The 17,031-nt window shown below is 37.5% G+C and overlaps 1 protein-coding gene across 1 annotated transcript in view; it reads right to left on the bottom strand.

Moving 5' to 3' along the window:
- Positions 1-1,911: 1,911 nt before the first annotated feature.
- Positions 1,912-17,031, bottom strand: part of GIPC2 (GIPC PDZ domain containing family member 2) — a 28,172-nt gene continuing 13,052 nt past the window's right edge. The window contains exons 2-6 of the mRNA XM_083359414.1: positions 14,353-14,538; positions 11,811-11,991; positions 10,231-10,340; positions 5,935-6,016; positions 1,912-3,570 (exon numbers count right to left, since the gene is read on the bottom strand). Coding sequence (XP_083215540.1) covers positions 3,425-3,570; positions 5,935-6,016; positions 10,231-10,340; positions 11,811-11,991; positions 14,353-14,538 — 705 coding nt within the window. The 3' untranslated portion in view covers positions 1,912-3,424. The remainder of the gene's footprint in view (positions 3,571-5,934; positions 6,017-10,230; positions 10,341-11,810; positions 11,992-14,352; positions 14,539-17,031) is intronic.

The following is a 17,031-nucleotide window of genomic DNA, read 5'->3' as shown; positions in this document are numbered from 1 at the left end:
AGAGAAACTAATTTTATAGGCCTGGCTGGAGGATTTTGGGAGCTGAAGGTCACACTTAGTAAAGTGCTACAAAAAATTATGATTGCATGTGCTTTGCACATACATACCTGAATGATGAGAGCTGAAAAAAGTGATCATAAGTTAACAAATTCTTAAACAATGTTCAAAACCTAGCACAGTCTGAAGCACCCTTTGTTGCGATTCAACGTCAGCCTGTGATACCGGCAGCTGAGTCTGATGATTCTGAAGAGGAGGAGCTCAGCCATGTGAGCACGAGGTATTGGATGTAGATGATTCATAGCTGGATCTATTCAGGGACGCTAGGAGCTTGAGGCAATCCAGCAGAGCAGAACAGAGGAAGGCAATGAGACAACTCGATGAGAGGACGAGAAGGCAATGAGAAATCACGCCTTGGGACTGCTGATAAAAGGGGAAGGTGTGGGAGGTGCTGGTTGCTGAAGGCAACCATTTGAAGATCTTCTGCTAGAGTCCTGATCTGTTATTCCTGTTTAACTCTTATTTGGACTTTTGGTTTAACTCTTGTTTGAACTTTTGATTTCTTTGTAAATAAATTTGGTTGGGTTTTTTCCAGCCTGTTGACTATAAAAAGGGATTGTCCCTGACATTCAAACAGGGCCGATTGTAGGCTGGAACAGAACACCCTTTTAGAATGAAATCCAACGTGCTGCATACCTTGAAAATCTAGTATAATGTAGCAAATTATATTATGGATCATCAATATCCAAAGAATAAAACACATCCCAATTCAGTGTTCCCTTAGTACTCAGTTGCTTTGAAACTCTTCACATTTGGTATATTCAACGTATTTTGTTGTGAAAATTTTGTCCTGGAACTCATTGCACAAGCTAGAACTTGTCGGTGTCAGCTGCTTTGTAACTCATTACACCAGAGCTCCCCAACCTTTTGAGCACCAGGGACCAGTTCTGTGGAGAGGTTTTTCTGCAGAATGGAGGGGATGTGGTTTCATGTACTGCATGCATCCCGCAGATGGGGCTTTGTTATTTATGCCGACCAGTTTCTGGCATTCCACGGCCTGGTGCTGGTCCACAGACCAGGGATTGGGGACCCCTGCACTACATTATTCCTTATGGGGGAAAAATGTTTGGTACTTGGCACTCATTGCACCTCCTGGAACCAATGAATAATGAGTACCAAAGTACACTGTATATGGCACTGGATCCAACTGGTGCATGAATATGTTTTTGTAGCTTAAAATTCTATTTTCTTTGCATTTTATGAATTCCACCTGGAAGTACATTAATTAGCATCAAGGCAACTCATTGTCTTCATTCCTAAGCATTAAATGATACAGCTTGTAAAGGCATGGCCAAGCCCATAGGGTGAAAACCTATCACTGCCACCCCACCTATCTTCCATGGACATCTTCTCACTAACCCATGTGTGAGAAGGATAGGCCTCACACAAAGTGTATTATTTTCCAGGCATCTTAAAAGGAAATAAATGAGAAATATACGAAATAAATTCTATGTAATCACCTCCTGGCCCAGCAGCATTGAAGTATGTGATTAAGGGAATCACCCAACATGCATTGTCCTAATAACACTAATAAATAAAATATTATCCATTATGCTTATTGTATAAGTACATCTTTCTTATAAAATCTGCTGCCAGACTAGGGGCAAGGGAAGGTTTGTGGAAGATAAGCTACATGTCAGTTGTTTGGGTATGGTGTGCCTTGGAGATTGTGCACTAGCAGTTTCTGTGATGTTCCATTTAATAATGCCCATTTTGGTTGAAGAGAGAGAGAATTAATCTGAAATTATTACAAAGTTATTCCTCAAATCAAGAAAGGAAACATCATTTTTGAGAAAATATTTTATTTTCTAAACATTCAGGTATTAAGAAATTTGTGAAAATGTACAAGTGTGTTCAAAGTATTTTACTCTAATGACCTATTTGGTGGGTTGTGAAATAAGCTTCACTTTATCAGACTCAGCTCAATATTGGTAACTTCTTTCAGCCCAGCCATTGAGAAAAAAGATGTGTTTTTTATGCTTTTTGAAAAGCATAATCAAAACCTACTTCATTCATAATTGAATTAGAATCAGAATGAAAAAATAAGTATTTCATTTTAAAAGGGAGTAAAAATTCAATAGGATAATACAGTAGGAAGTGTCATTTCTGTGTATGGTATATATATCTAAATCATGTATATGAGAAAAAGAGGTCAGAATTCAAGCTGGCAGCTCTATATCAGTGTCAATTCCAACCAGTTTAAAGCAAAATGATTAAAATAGTATAGTAGGTTCCAATTTTACATTATATCAGATCTACTGAAATGTAACATTGCAGTGATCTTGCCGTTAAGTTGTTCTGTTTGTTGCACTTAGCAGCAAACCGATTACAAGAACAGGAGAAAGAAAAATAATTTTCCTGAGGATAACTTTGAAATTAGCTTTAATAGGTATCCATCCCTATTTCTGATATTGTAAGATTATAAAAAAGACATAGTTCTGTTTACATTAGAACTTCCAGCTATAGATGTTCCAAAGAATTCACAGAAAAAATATATTTATATAGGGGATTCCACTGGAAATCTCAGCATTATGTTCTCTTGACAAATGCAGTAGTTTCATGGAATATAGGAACCAATTCATAGAGTTTAAAGCAGTAAATCATAGGTGGATGTTTTTTGTTTGTTTGGTATGGTTTGACTTTTGATGCCTTCAAGATATCCTTTGATCCTGGCAAATGTCTGGACAAATCCATGCAGTTTTCTTGGCAAGGTTTTTGAAAGCGTTTTGCCATTGCCATCGGTCTAGGGCTAAAAGACTTTGTTTCTTTGATAAATTTATATGGCCACCTAACTCACACCCAAGCACCCAGCTGCAATACAAAATTCTGTTCACTTCTCTGACACGACATACATTAACTTGGCTTTGTTGCTATTAGACTAACAGCCGTGCAGTCCAAACTTAAAAACAATGAAAAAAGTACATTTTATTTCATGCAGCTGGTTAGACATTTTGTATGTCTTTACAGATAGTCCTTGACTTACAACCATTTTTTTAGTGACCGTTCAGAGTTACAACAATACTGGAAAAAGTGACTTATAACCATTTTTCACGCAGCATCCCCAGGGTCACATGATCAAAATATGGGTGCTTGGCAACTGGCATATATTTATGTACATACACAAAGAAAATACTTGAATTTTGTTCGGCAAAGATTCGAAGCGAATATGTTAAATTAACTGCAAATCGGGCAAAAAGCTTTGTACAAATACAGTCCTAAATTCATGTGATTTGTTCAGGTTTATAAATTTTAAATAGGTCTTTTTAGAATACTTGATTCACATCCGATGCCATGAACATGGCTACACACATGATGTGCCCACATTGCTGTCACAGTACTCTAATACAATTAATGCCTTTCATTAAAATCACCCTTTCAAAGTATCACCTATGGCTCCCCATACATCAAAGACAAATTCATCTGGAAATGCAAAGTCTCCTAAAGCTTCATCAAGAGCTACTGCAAATTCATCTGGATTGTTCTTGCCTTTTCCGGCTTCTACCATAGTTGCAGCTAAATCAAGAGAGGGGAAAAGAGGGGGTGAAGGTTATCTATAATTTTTGTAGGCATATCGATATGATTGTAGTAGTTGAATTTTATATGACAAAACTTGGAATAATTGCATTTTATTAAATAAAAATGTAAAGTAAAAAGCAAAACATTTGTAAACTTCCTGAATTAATTAAAAAATGAAAGTTTAATTAAAATCTGTAGAATGTATTAAAGGTCAGGCCAACTAATTTTCTAAGGAGTTCTTATTTTCTTCAGGATTCAAGATTCAACCCCACTTAGTAGAAATATCACCATCAATTTCGGTTAGGGGATAACAAAACTTGAGTCTGAATTTGTGTTCTGCTAGAGGTCTATCATCTTCTGTGCAGAAGAGACCACCAGAGGAGGGCTAAAATTGTGTGGTTGACACTTGGCAGTGCCTTATGTTTGATTCTTCAAGAACCAAACTCAGATCCTCTTTCAATCACGGCTTAAATATCATGAACCACTATTACTTAGCGTTATCCAATTCCCAGAATTACTCGTATAACAAGTGACAAGAGGAACAAGAGGAACAGCAATATTTAAGGAATCTTCTTCCTATTTCCAGTCCCCACAGTACCCAGACAGATCTTTCTGGAGAACTGAGGCCTCCTGGAACTTTTGGGGGGTTTTTTTTTTGAATAAGGACTATTTCCCCATTGCATGTTGTAATGGAGTCAAAGGGGGGGGGAGAAGAAAGACTACCATTGTTTTAATTTAAACTTCAGAAATGTAATGGTGTATTTTATATTCTAATAACACTTAAGAGCTTTCACAGAAGCAACTGTCTTTGACACCAAAAGGTGAATCTCAGCATAAAGGTTATTGGAACTGAAAACCTAAACATAGAGCCACTGATTAACAACAGTGAAGTATTAATTATCACCACTGTCTTTCTTATAAAAAAATAATAATAATTATCACCATTGTCTTTCTTGTAAAATTCCTTGGTTTTTTTTAACAGAAAATCTTATTTTCAATATTATAGTACACCAATATGGAACAGTCAGATACTGGCCTCTAATGGCTGTTAAGAAGAACTACAGTACTAGAAAATATTACAAATTCCTATTACATACTCAACGTTTTAAATTAAATACATATTTCATAATACAGATATCAGTAATTACTCCAAATAGAAATCTACTCACAATTATGGCTGATTGATTATTTTTATTGTAAAAATAACTGTAAAAACTGATATTATGTTAAATAGCAGATTTGAGATAGCTATTTATAATTAGGAGGTCTAAGACTTTATAACTATGTATTACACAGAGAGAGGATTTACTTATAATTGTTAAAGATTCTTAATTATGACAAACACTATGATTTTGTTGCTTTGATTTATATGCCGTGCAGAGATGATTGCACAGATATACTGTACAACAAAATACATTTAGTAATTGGTGCATGATTGCCCTGTGGCAAGCAATTGATCTTCAGAATTACAATCATATACATGCACACAGCAATTGAAAAAGAAAAAAAAGCAAGAGACGGAATCTGATCTTGTTTAATGGTGGGCAACAAATACGCTGCTACCACCTATCTATTGCTCAAATTGCCAATAGAATTCAGGTTATTTGGGAGGGGAATGTATGGCTACAGTTCATAACCATTTGTTTGCAATGAAGCTCCATTAAACTGAATGAGGCTTATTTCCAAGTAGATATACACACAATTGCCTTAATAGCCAAACATATCGTTAAACAGGAGTTTATGCTTCTAAAGCCAAATCATAGCAATCAACCTTTCTAGTCAACCATGCAGTCTGATATATTAAGATCTGTGGGGGGGGGTTATTCTACACAGTATAATGAGGATCCTAATATATCAGGCTCCCATAAATAGATAATGGGTGCAAGTTTCGATACTGTACAACATTATTTTGCGCACATGAGGTCAAACTTTTCATGAAACAAGTTTTTCATTTCATAATCATCCTTGATGGCTTGGAGGTCCTTATCTTCAATTGTTTAAAATACGATTTGTTAGAACCAGCACTGTGAGCAAATATTGGAATCCTATTGTCATATTTTATATGTTTAAATGGGTGTCAAATGATTTAACAGGGTTCCCAAACTATTAAGATGTGGGTATCTATCACATGTTAATAAATTGGGAACCATAATATGTTAAATAATTTGTCATAATAGAAAATATTTTAAATTCAAGTTAAAGCTATAGATTATGTGTCATAGTCCCACATGCCTCCCACACTGTTTTGGCTGGCAGAAAAAGTAAGAAATAATATTTTATATCACATTCAGAATATGTCTATATTGAAGTTCTGGCAGCTCAGCGGAACTAAAAATGAAGGCTTGTTACATAAATACTGACCTAGTTCAAGATCTCTTATTCCCATGTACATTTCCAGAAGATCATCCACTTTTTTGGTAGCCTTTTCTTCAACATCTGAAAGCTTTACCAAAAGGTAAAAACAGAAATATAAACTATGCAATGAGTAATGCAAAACAGATGAATTATAATATTTAAAAATTAAGCGAAATTTTTCAGTTTCTTGCAATGCAATCATATCAATATTGATTCCAAACTAACTACTACTACTAAACCAGCTTTTCCCAACCTGGGCAATTTAAAGATATATAGACATCACTTCCAAAAATTCTTAGTAAATGGTCATGCTAGCTGGGAAATTCTGGGAGCTGAAATCCACACACCTTGATGTTGCCCAAGTTGGAAAATATTACACTAAGCTAATTACATGTATTTTTTCGTATTATTTACTCCAATTCCCAAGCCTTCGGACAGGGTGTTTGTGATGCTCCACTTCACTTTTGGATGATTTATGTTTGGTGTCTTGCTCTCTGGTCAGCTGTCTGTTTGTTTGTTTTTATCATGGATTTTTTAAATCTGTAAACTGCCCACAGCCGGGTGGCCTTGACATTTGATTAAAGAAGTGAATAAAAATAAATGACATACAGGTCCAGACTTCTCTGGCGCAGAATTTGATATCCCATAATGAGATGAGGAATTTCAATAATAAAAATTATTGAACAATAATTGTGTGTCTGCCTACTGAACAATCAAGCTCAACTAAGAAATTCGTATGTGACAGCGGGCCTCATTGCAAACTCAATCATAAAATGCAATGAGACTAAAACGTCATCAGAGCCTTTGGTGTCTGTTAGGGGTCTGCGTGTGAAGACAAAAAAGTGCTTCAGAGCATGCAGGATTGCTCCTATACCACTTTGTGTAACTCCTTAGTGCGGCCATCTTTTCCCATGATTGTATTGTTCCTTCAGAAGCAGCAAGTCATATTCAATAAGGGCCATGTATAGTCTTTCCCCCAAAAAGCTATCATATAATACTGGACTTCATTGTTTTAAGCAAAACTGAAGCTGAGTTTTATTGCCTGGATTTGGAATGTATAACTAGATAATGGTAGGACAATCTAATGGGAAAAGAAATCAAAGGTAAGTAGGAGCTCTTAAAATTAAAAGTATAATTTTCAACAATGCCATTAAAGGGAAATAATATAGGATAGCAGAAAATGCAAATATGGTTGCAAAACTGTTTATAAACAAAAAGAAGACAAACAGATAAGTCGTCACTGCTTGACTACTAACAGGTAAGTGACTACTATTGACTACTGTTGAGACTGGCAACTCCATTACTAAGCAAAACATCACATGACTATGACTTACAATTTTATTTCCACCTACTCTATTTAGTCTGATGAAAGTCAGCTGCAAAGCACACAAATTCCCCAGAATTACAATTATGTGACAGAAGGATGTGGTTATGGTTGTAAATGCAAGAATCGGTAGCAAAGTTATTTTATTTACACAACTGTATCTTCAAATGGTCACAAAACGAGTCAGAAGCAAGAACTATGTCTCTGTGTGTGTCTGTGTATGTCTGTGTGTTGGAAAGAGGCACAAGTCACCAAGGAAGGGTACATATAGATAGCTTGGTATTATAAATATTGATGTAAATCTAAAGTTGGTAGTACATCAAAAGAGCTTCTTCAGTTACATTTATATACTGTATGTATGCCAGCAGTTCTGTCTAGATGGGAAAATGTTAATATATAACTTTTATGAAATGTATGCATTCCAGTAGTTACCAAGAAGAACAGAATGAATAGAAAGATTAAAGCTCGAGACAAATAAAAACATAGTCAAAAAAGCATCTATTTACTTTGAGTGAGTTTAAATCTCCAAAACCAGATGAATTTATCCTTCAATATTGAATGAACTTTCTGATGAACTGGGAAATCTTTATGTTATTATCTTTAAAAGACCCTGGATAGTAGATAAGTGAAAGGAAGCATAATCCTTTCTCTTCAAAAAGGGAAGGAAAAAAAAGTTCATCCATGAAAATATAAATTAGTGTTGGGCTCTGTACTATTAATATGTTTATTAAGTATCTGGGTGAGGAAGTGAAGGAATGGTTATCAGATCTGCATCTGATAGAAAACCGAATCCTAATACTGCATTATCAAATGATCTTCTGGGGGGGGTGTAGATAAATGGGCCAAGAATAATAGAATGAAGGTTAAAAGAAATACAATAAATTCTATTCATTCAAGAAAAATAAATCAAATGTACAGGAACAGAATGAGGCACCTGGGATGACAAAGAGTATTTGTGAAAAAGATCTTGGAATAGTAGTTGATGATACGAGTACTTATGACCACAACTGAACCCAAAATTTCTGTTACTAAGCGAGACAGATGTTAAGTGAGTTTTGCTCCATTTTATTACCTTTTTTGCCACTTTTGTTAAGTGAATCACTATAGTTGTTAAGTTAGTTAAGTGAATCTGTTTTCCATTCACTTTGCTTGTCAGAAAGTTGCAAAAGGTGATCCCATGACCCCAGGACACGGCAACCGTCATAAGTATGGTTCAGTAGCCAAGTTCTGGATTTTGATCACATGATCCTGGGGATGTTGCAAGGATCGTAAGTGTGAAAAATTGTCATAAGTCACTTTTTAGTGCTGTTGTAACTTTGAATTGTGACTAATTGAATTATTATAAGTTGAACACTACCTGTAAACTGAATTGAACCAGCAGAGTAAGGTGGCCAGAAAAAAAACATAATTAGGCTGCATCAGAGGAAACATAAATTCCACAAGTAATAAGTTCAACATTATTCTCCCTTGGTTAGACCTCAACTACTATATCCATTCCGAGCAAATAAAGAGTCAGATAAATTAGAACAGGTCCTCAGAAGGACAATAAGGATGATGATCAAGGATTAGAAATTAAGTCCTGTAAAGAAACTATGAAAGAACTGAGAATGTCTGTGGAGATTCTCAGTCATCCAGGTCATGTTTGTCCCACACGTGCTTTTTCAAGAGGCAACGAGAGTTTCTTGTTTTTCTTCGAAGACGTTTCGCTTCTCATACAAGAACTTCTTCTGACTGGATGGTGGAGAATGGATGGATTTATATTCAATGACAACACAGTCCTTTCATCAGTTCCAAGAAAGCTCCACACCCATTTGCACTACTCAGGTGACCCTGAGGACACAGATAAACCTCCAAGTGGCCTCAACAGCTCTCTAAAAGAATGCAAATGACCAGCTGCCTGCAAGGAATATAAATCCTTCCATTCCCACCACCTGAAAGGATCTTACACAAATAACAATGGCAAGACCTTTCTATCACCACAGAATGCAGGACACATTATAGATTTACAATGCAGGAAGACAAAGACTGAAACCAAAAACAAACAAAGCAAAATGTGTGCAAGCTGAGATTGGAGAGGCTTTGGGGAGGCTGGATTTGAGGATCTAAATCAGAGGTCTTCAAACTCGGCCCTTTTATGACTCGTGGACTTCAACTCCCAGAATTCCTCAGCCAGCATGCCTGGCTGAGGAATTCTGGGAGTTGAAGTCCACGAGTCATAAAAGGGCCGAGTTTGAAGACCCCTGATCTAAATGATCTCTTCTAACTCTGCAATGTTATGATTCTACATACATTTTGTAGGCATTTTCTTTAGATAAACATAACCCAAAGAGATGACCTGTCCTGCTTTCTAGACATCTTTTGCAATCCCCGGGTGGTATAATTGCATTCCAGGAAATCTGGAAAGTCCCCGGAAGGAAAGACTATATATATAAAATGCCTAAAATACTATCAAAAAGATACTCATGTAACTTCAGTAGCATTTGAAAAATCAGCTATTCTGTACATACATTCCTTTTTAAGAAGCATGGTAAATTACAATGCCATGTCAAAGGTATTTCTGTGAATACACTTCAGTTTTCCAATTTCCAGTTTCAGACATAAACCACCATAACAAAACCAAAGTGAGTGCAGGTATCACAGTAAACTGCATCACAATGTTGTGAAAAGTATTTTTTTTAATCTGTGAATAAAAAATTCCTGTCTCCTTTCCACTTACCTTTACTTTTTGCTTTAAATTTGCACTTCTTGCACCATTATTCTTAGTCAAACCTCAACCTGAAATCTATGTTTTAAGGAAGGGCTGTGCAACTATCATTGCTGGAAATGGTATAGATGGAGGCAGCAACGGAAGAAAAGAGGCAAATGCCAAATTCACCAGGGTGAAGACACTCTTTGTGGTTATAACTATAGTTTAACAGCTTCCAAACTGGAACAAAAATCTGCCTTCAGGACAAAGATTTATGAATTTAAAAACTCACCATTTCTTCTACTGTAGCAGAACCTTTGGATCTTAGTCGAAGAGTCTCTCTTCCTCGGCAGATTTTTTCCTCTGCAAAATTTCCACTTTTTGACCTTGGCTCGATAATTTCTGCAATAAATATATGTTTCCCAAATTCTAATTCAACTCTGAATATACTTATACTTCTTTTCAAGATGAAAAACGTCAAACCCAAACTTAGGGTTCATAGGATGAAATTTGGCAATCTATTAATTCAACTCAGAACTGGATTTAAGCTGGAGATTACTTTAGCAGTTGCAGTCATTAAGACATTTTTAACGGGGCCAAGAGACCCATACATTTTATAGATGGGTAGATTGGGAAGTTTATGATTCAGTCAACAATGACTAGCTTGTAGTAATTTTAAGACAAAATTATTTTGCCAACCCAGGGGTTATAAAAATCATCATATTAATCAATTTGTCTGTCTCACCCACAACTGCTTAAAAATAATCTGTTTTGTTCTGAACTCTCCTATTGTCTAACTAAACTGATTCAGTCTCAATACTCTTTTCAAGGACATCAAATACTCAATATGAGTCTAACCCATATGATTTTACCACACCTGTTGTTAGCAAATAGCAACTTAATTTCAATGTGCAATTTCCTCACTTTATAGCAGGGATGTCAAACTGCCGGCCTGTGGGCCAGACACATCACATGGAAGCCACACCCACCCCATTGCCGGCAATGGCAAAACAGTCCTGATATGTTGCGCAATGTCACGTGAGTTTGACATGTCTGCTTTATAGCTTTGGATTTGAAAATCTGCCCCCTAAAAATTAGTTGGCAAAGGCAAACTACTGGAGATGCAGCTGTAAATCTTGTTGACTTCTCCTCTTAATTTTGTGCTTCCACAAAATGTAAGCTGCGCTTCCAGGTGTAAGACTGACCAAGTAACTGAACACCACTATAGTTCTCATCTAGCAATGCTTTGACAGTAAGAGTTGTCATAGCAAAGAAACTCCTGTATTTCCTGAAAAAATAGATGCTGCTCCATTTAAAAGTAAGAATCTCATTTCCCACATTGTTGAAAAGCTATTTATACATTTACTGAAAATTTGTAATGTCTGCAACTCAGATCCAGTATGCCTGTGTAATTGAATATTAACTAAATTACAAGAAAAGGTAAATGGTGATTCTTTCAATCCTCCTTAAAGGACTGTAGGGATTAATTGAAGTAGATTTGCAGATCTGAAAAAACATTGTTGAGAGGGCCCTAATACATTTGAAACAAGATAAATTTGAAAGCATATTGCCTTCATTATTTTGTTTAATTTCTGTCTTTATTTTAAATCAGGCTGCCGAACAAAATTAAATTTAATACAATCCATGAACCATGCTGGGGTTGATAATCCCTTTTTGTATGTGCCAGAAAGAAATCAAAGTTTTTGAGCTTCATGTTAACTTGTCTCCATAATAATTAGTGTAACAGAGTGTAAGGTATGGAAAGACAGCTTTAAACCTTATGATTAAGTAACTTAATTGTGATAAGGATAGTTTTATTCTATTGTAATAAGATTATTGGTATAATTTTTTTGGTGGATATGTTCCACTCACCAAATGATTTCATAGGTTCTATCAGTTTTAATGTAAATGTCTGACCCTTCTTCAAGTCCTTTAAATAGTTAGCCACTTCATAATGACGACAGCCTGCTACGCTTTTTCCATTTATAGATTCTATGTGGTCACCAACACATATCACTTTTATTTGGTCAATAAGACTTCCTGCTTTAATTTTCTGCAGACAAAAACAATTTTACATATATTATGATAGATTAAAAAAAAATAATCTGGTCCAGAAACTTATGAACTACAAATATGAACATGAAGAGTCTCACATTTTTAGCCAGGACCCTTCTATCCAAAATCCAATGGAGATAGGCAAGAGAAGAGATTTTCATTCTCTTTATATCCAGGAAGTTAAGAAAAAGTCAGTAGTCTCCTGTGTCTATCATCTTTACACTAACCTCCCCTAGTCTGCTCTTACTGGCTTGAAGACATTTTCAGAACATTTGGGAGTATCGTCAGAAAGAAGGGCAGGAAAAACCCAATGATGAAACATTACCCTGTTTCTCTGAAAATAAGACCCGGACTTATTTTATTTTGCTTCCAAAAGAGGCACCAGGGGGGGTGTCTTTTCCATTCGCCCTGCGGCAGCAGCATCAACAGCCCTGCCCACCCAGCCTACTTCTTCTGTGGCCAAAGCAGCAGCTTCTTTCTGCAGCTAAGAATGGAGCTCCGGCCTGCAATTCGCCATCAGAGGCCTTTCCGGAAGGCTTCCGCAGCCAAGAACTGAGCTACGGATTGAATCTATAGCTCAGTTCTCGGCTGCAGAGGCCTTCTGGAAAGGTCTTTGACTACAAAATGCAGGCTGGAGCTCCATTCTCAGCAGCAGAATGAAGCTGTTCCTTCGGCCACAGAAGAAGTGAGCCGGCGTGGCAAGCCTGGCTGAAACAGTAAGCTCCAACCCCCACCCCCACCCCAGCTTGATTTTTAGGTCTGTGCCTCTCCTCAAAACTAGGGCTTATTTTTTGGTACGGCTTATATTAGGCTCACCCCCAAAAATCCAGCTAGGGCTTATTTTTGGGGTAGGTCTTACGATAGGTACTACATAGGTAACATCTGCAAAACCTACAAGGCAGTTCAGAATTTTTACTCAATAAAGCATATTCCATAACTTTCCAAACAGCTATAATAATAAATGTACAGCACACATCAAGATCCTATGGGAAGGCCAAGCTTTCCGTTCTTCTACGTTTGACAACTTTAAAAAAGGAATACAGATTTGCCTCCATTTTCAATATTTTGATTTTTTTTAAATTGTATCTTTTAAGACAAATGTTAACAATTTCCTTTCATTCTATGTAAATTACTTCTGAGGATTAGAGAATATAATCTAATTTTCATCTCCTCCCCAAAGATAAAAATGGCTATAGGAAAGTTGTAATCATCTAAATCTTATCAAAGCCCAAATTCTGGAACAGGAGTTAATTCACCCTATTTCATTTTTCTGATCCACAAATAAACTGATCAAACTGTATAATATTAGAGAAAAATGAGGAATCAAGCTAACAGATATATGATTGACAGGGAGATTTTTCCACTCTCCAGCCCTTAACTTCCCTCTCTTGGCTTCTCTCCAAAGGAAGGTGACCAGGATGGAGAAGAACTTGCTCAGAAAAAGAACTATTTGATAGCAAAATGTAACTGACAGGAGAAATGACGAACTTTTCCAGAACAAATAGTAGTGAAAAAAGACATATAATAGTTATTAAGCAGTAAAAAAAATTATGCTAAAGAAAAAAATGCTCACTCTCTCATCTCCACTCTCAGTAATATAACATATGTTTTTGTTGAAATTATGGGCTAGATTACGCCGATGTGCATAATGTCAGCCTGATCATTGTGTTTTAAAGACAATTAAAAATTATCACGATAGAATGAGGATCAAATGCATACAAAATACAGCATACAGACATATGGTTTGTCATACGCTAAGGTGTCTTTTTCATAACTGAAATGTTCTGTTTCTAAAAAGAAACGGCTCTGTCAGATATTCCTTCTCCTCTAAGTGTTCACTCAAGAAATAATGTCAGTATTAGGCTTTCAAGGCGTTCACTTTAGGAGTTACTCAACACAGTTTCAATAAATTTATTTCATAAATTAATGAAATAAATTGATATGTTTATGTTTCTCATACAGGGAGTCCTCAACTTAGAACAGTTCATTTAGTCACCGCTCGAAGTTACAACGGCACTGAAAAAATGACGTATGACCATTTTTCACACTTAGCACTGCCACAGCATCCCCATGGTCATGTGAACTGCATTTGGATGCTTGACAACTAATTCATATTTGTGATGGTTGCAGTGTCCTGGGATCATGCGATCCCCTTTTGCAACCTTATGACAAGCAGAGTCAATAGGAAACTACCGTGTTACTAACTTAACAAATGCAATGATTCACTTAACAAATGTGGCAGGAAAAGTCGTCAAGTGGAACAAAACTCACTTAACTTTCTCACTTAGCAACATATATTTTGGGCTCAATTGTGGTCAAACGTTGAAGACTACCTGTATTCACTTCATCCCCAACCTACCTTTATGAAGGCACATCCATTTCCATTATCAGTAATGGTAAGTCCAAGTGAATCTTCTGATTTGAAAACCTCCACTTCTTTTTTTATTCCTTTGACATGAGCAAATATAAAGTCTTCAAGACCAATTTGCACACCCAAAAGCTTGTTCATATCAATTTTGTGTGTATTCAGTGTGCAAAACATGATCTATAAAGCCAAGAGGGAAACAGATGCATGTTAATTACTTTTCAAAGAAATATCCTTTTCTGAAATCATATGACACCTAAATAATTGTCCAATGGCAGCAAGTGCAAGTTACAGTATTCTAGAGAAATCACCATGCTATGTATTACTGTGATTTCTTAACTCAAATGTGTATTAATTACAAAATCCATTCAATACCCAAAGCCTGTGACTTGTTGCCAAGCTTTACTGCAGGAAGCAGAATGATTGCTATTTGATATAAAAAGAAATAATTCAATATACTGCTGCTGTAAAAATGTTATACTGTACATTTCATAATGAGTCCACAAATTCCTGTTAAGAATTATATCACAAAGTAAAAAAATGCTATTTAAAATAAGGTCCTTCCAGAACACCAAAAGTCAACAACTACTGAAATAATATGCTGCACGAGAATTCCTAGCCTAGTACCACTCCTGGGTGACATGTCCCTTAGCCCACAGGTGCTGTGATTCAGGGTCAGCCTGTGGGTTCGGCAGTTGGGTCGGACGACTCAGAGGAGGAGGGGGGTGTTGAAGAGCTTGCTGAGGGGGTTGAAGATCTTGCTGATGAGAGCCCTCAGTCAGGCCCCTCCCACCTGGTCACCACGGAGACCCAGCTGTGTGAGCCTGACAGCGTGGATGAAGATGACCCACAGCTGGCCCTGTTCAAGGACGCCCGACGCAGGAGGCAGTCAATCAGGAGTAAACAGAGGAAGGCAATGGGGCACCTCGGAAGGAGGCAGAGAGAAGCCACGCCCTGAACTGTATAAAAGGGGAATGCGTGGGAGGGCTGGTTTGCTGAAGGCAACCGCTTGGATAGTTCATGTTTCTTAAAGCTCCTGTTTCTTGGTTCTTGTCTTGTTTTGCTCTGTTTTATGTTAATAAATTTGGCAGGCTTAATTCTAGCCTCTTGCCATTTGTAAAAGGGTTGTCCCTGCCTTTTCTGCAGGGCTGGTAGCAGGCTGGTACAGAACAACAGGATCCAATTGTATGGCTCCTATGACATGGTACAGAATATATTGAGATATTTAGATCATATGCCTTTTGTAATTATTATAATTGTAATAATATGCTCTTGGGAAGGACTTGGTAGGCAGACTGAAATGCCAAATCCATTCTGAACTTCTGGCTGACTGTGCAATAAACCAATTATTAGACCTCTGTGCCCTGCCTGCCTGCTTCTTTCCGCTGCGGAAAGAAGCAGACCTCTGCACCCTGCTTGCCTGCTTCTTTCCGCTGCGGAAAGAAGCAGACCTCCGCGCCCTGCCTGCCTGCTTCTTTCCGCTGCGGAAAGAAGCAGACCTCCACGCCCTGCTTGCCTGCTTCTTTCCGCAGCGGAAAGAAGCAGACCTCCGCGCCCTGCTTGCCTGCTTCTTTCCGCTGCGGAAAGAAGCAGACCTCTGCGCCCTGCTTGCCTGCTTCTTTCCGCAGCGGAAAGAAGCAGGCAGGCAGGGCACGGAGGTCCGGAGACCTGCCGACGTTTGGGGAGGTTTGGGGAGGTGCGCGCGCACCTCCCCAAACCTCCCCAAACTTCGGCAGGTCTGCGGACGGCGGTGGCTTGGGAGAGGTGTGCGCGATCCCGGAAGCACCAAAGCCTCGGCCGCGCACAAGTCCTCGGTAAGTTTTTTTTGTTGACTGGAGTATAAGCCGAAGTGGAATTTTTCAGCCCAAAAAGTGGGCTGAAAAATTCGGCTTATACTCAAGTATATACGGTAAGTCTTTTTTTTTAAAACAATTACATTATACAGATGAAACTAATACATACTAGAAAAGCTAATAAGTGCAATGAAAAAGAAAAAGAAGAGAAAAAGACAAAGTAAAAATAAGTAACTTCCTCCTTTGTTCTGGCAGGTATAAACAAATTAATTTAATTTTTCCTCTTCCACCAAAAAAAGTTTCAAAAGTTTTAGCTGACAACAATTAAAAGTTTCTGTTTACCAGAGTTATCCAAAAATATTTGCCAGTTTCTATTTAAAGAAATAGCTTGTTTCTTACTCATTCCAATTTGATCTGGAAAGTTTCCAGAATCCTAATAAGCCTGCTGGAATTTTTCTAAATAAGCTTGCAATAATTCTGACAGAGAACAGTCCAGCTGCTCCCGTGGTGGGTGTCGGATGCTTTCAATTGTGCTAGCTTTTCATGCTGTTTTTGTTTTCCAGAGTTTGCAGTCTATTTGCTTCTCTCAGAATAAGCAGGCCTTGAGGCTTCCCCTGCCCCCACAATGCCCACATGTTGCCTCTCAAATATCTCATCGGAACTATCAGAGCTGATAAAAGCTCTTTCACTGTTGGGTGAGGGATCTACAGACGAGTGTGGCCACATGAATCTGCACTTCCACTTTGCTCCCCGTGGCTCATCCCTGGAGGACACAAGACAGGAGTCAGGTAATCCTCATCTATTCAGAAGTAGGACAGCGGTGGCACTTCAATGGGAGTGATGGAGGGCATTATTATTATTATTATTATTATTATTATTA

This window comes from Vipera ursinii (genome assembly GCF_947247035.1).
Source record: "Vipera ursinii genome assembly, chromosome: 3".
Classification (NCBI taxonomy): domain Eukaryota; kingdom Metazoa; phylum Chordata; class Lepidosauria; order Squamata; family Viperidae; genus Vipera; species Vipera ursinii.
This window is presented reverse-complemented; position numbering and strand designations above follow the sequence as displayed.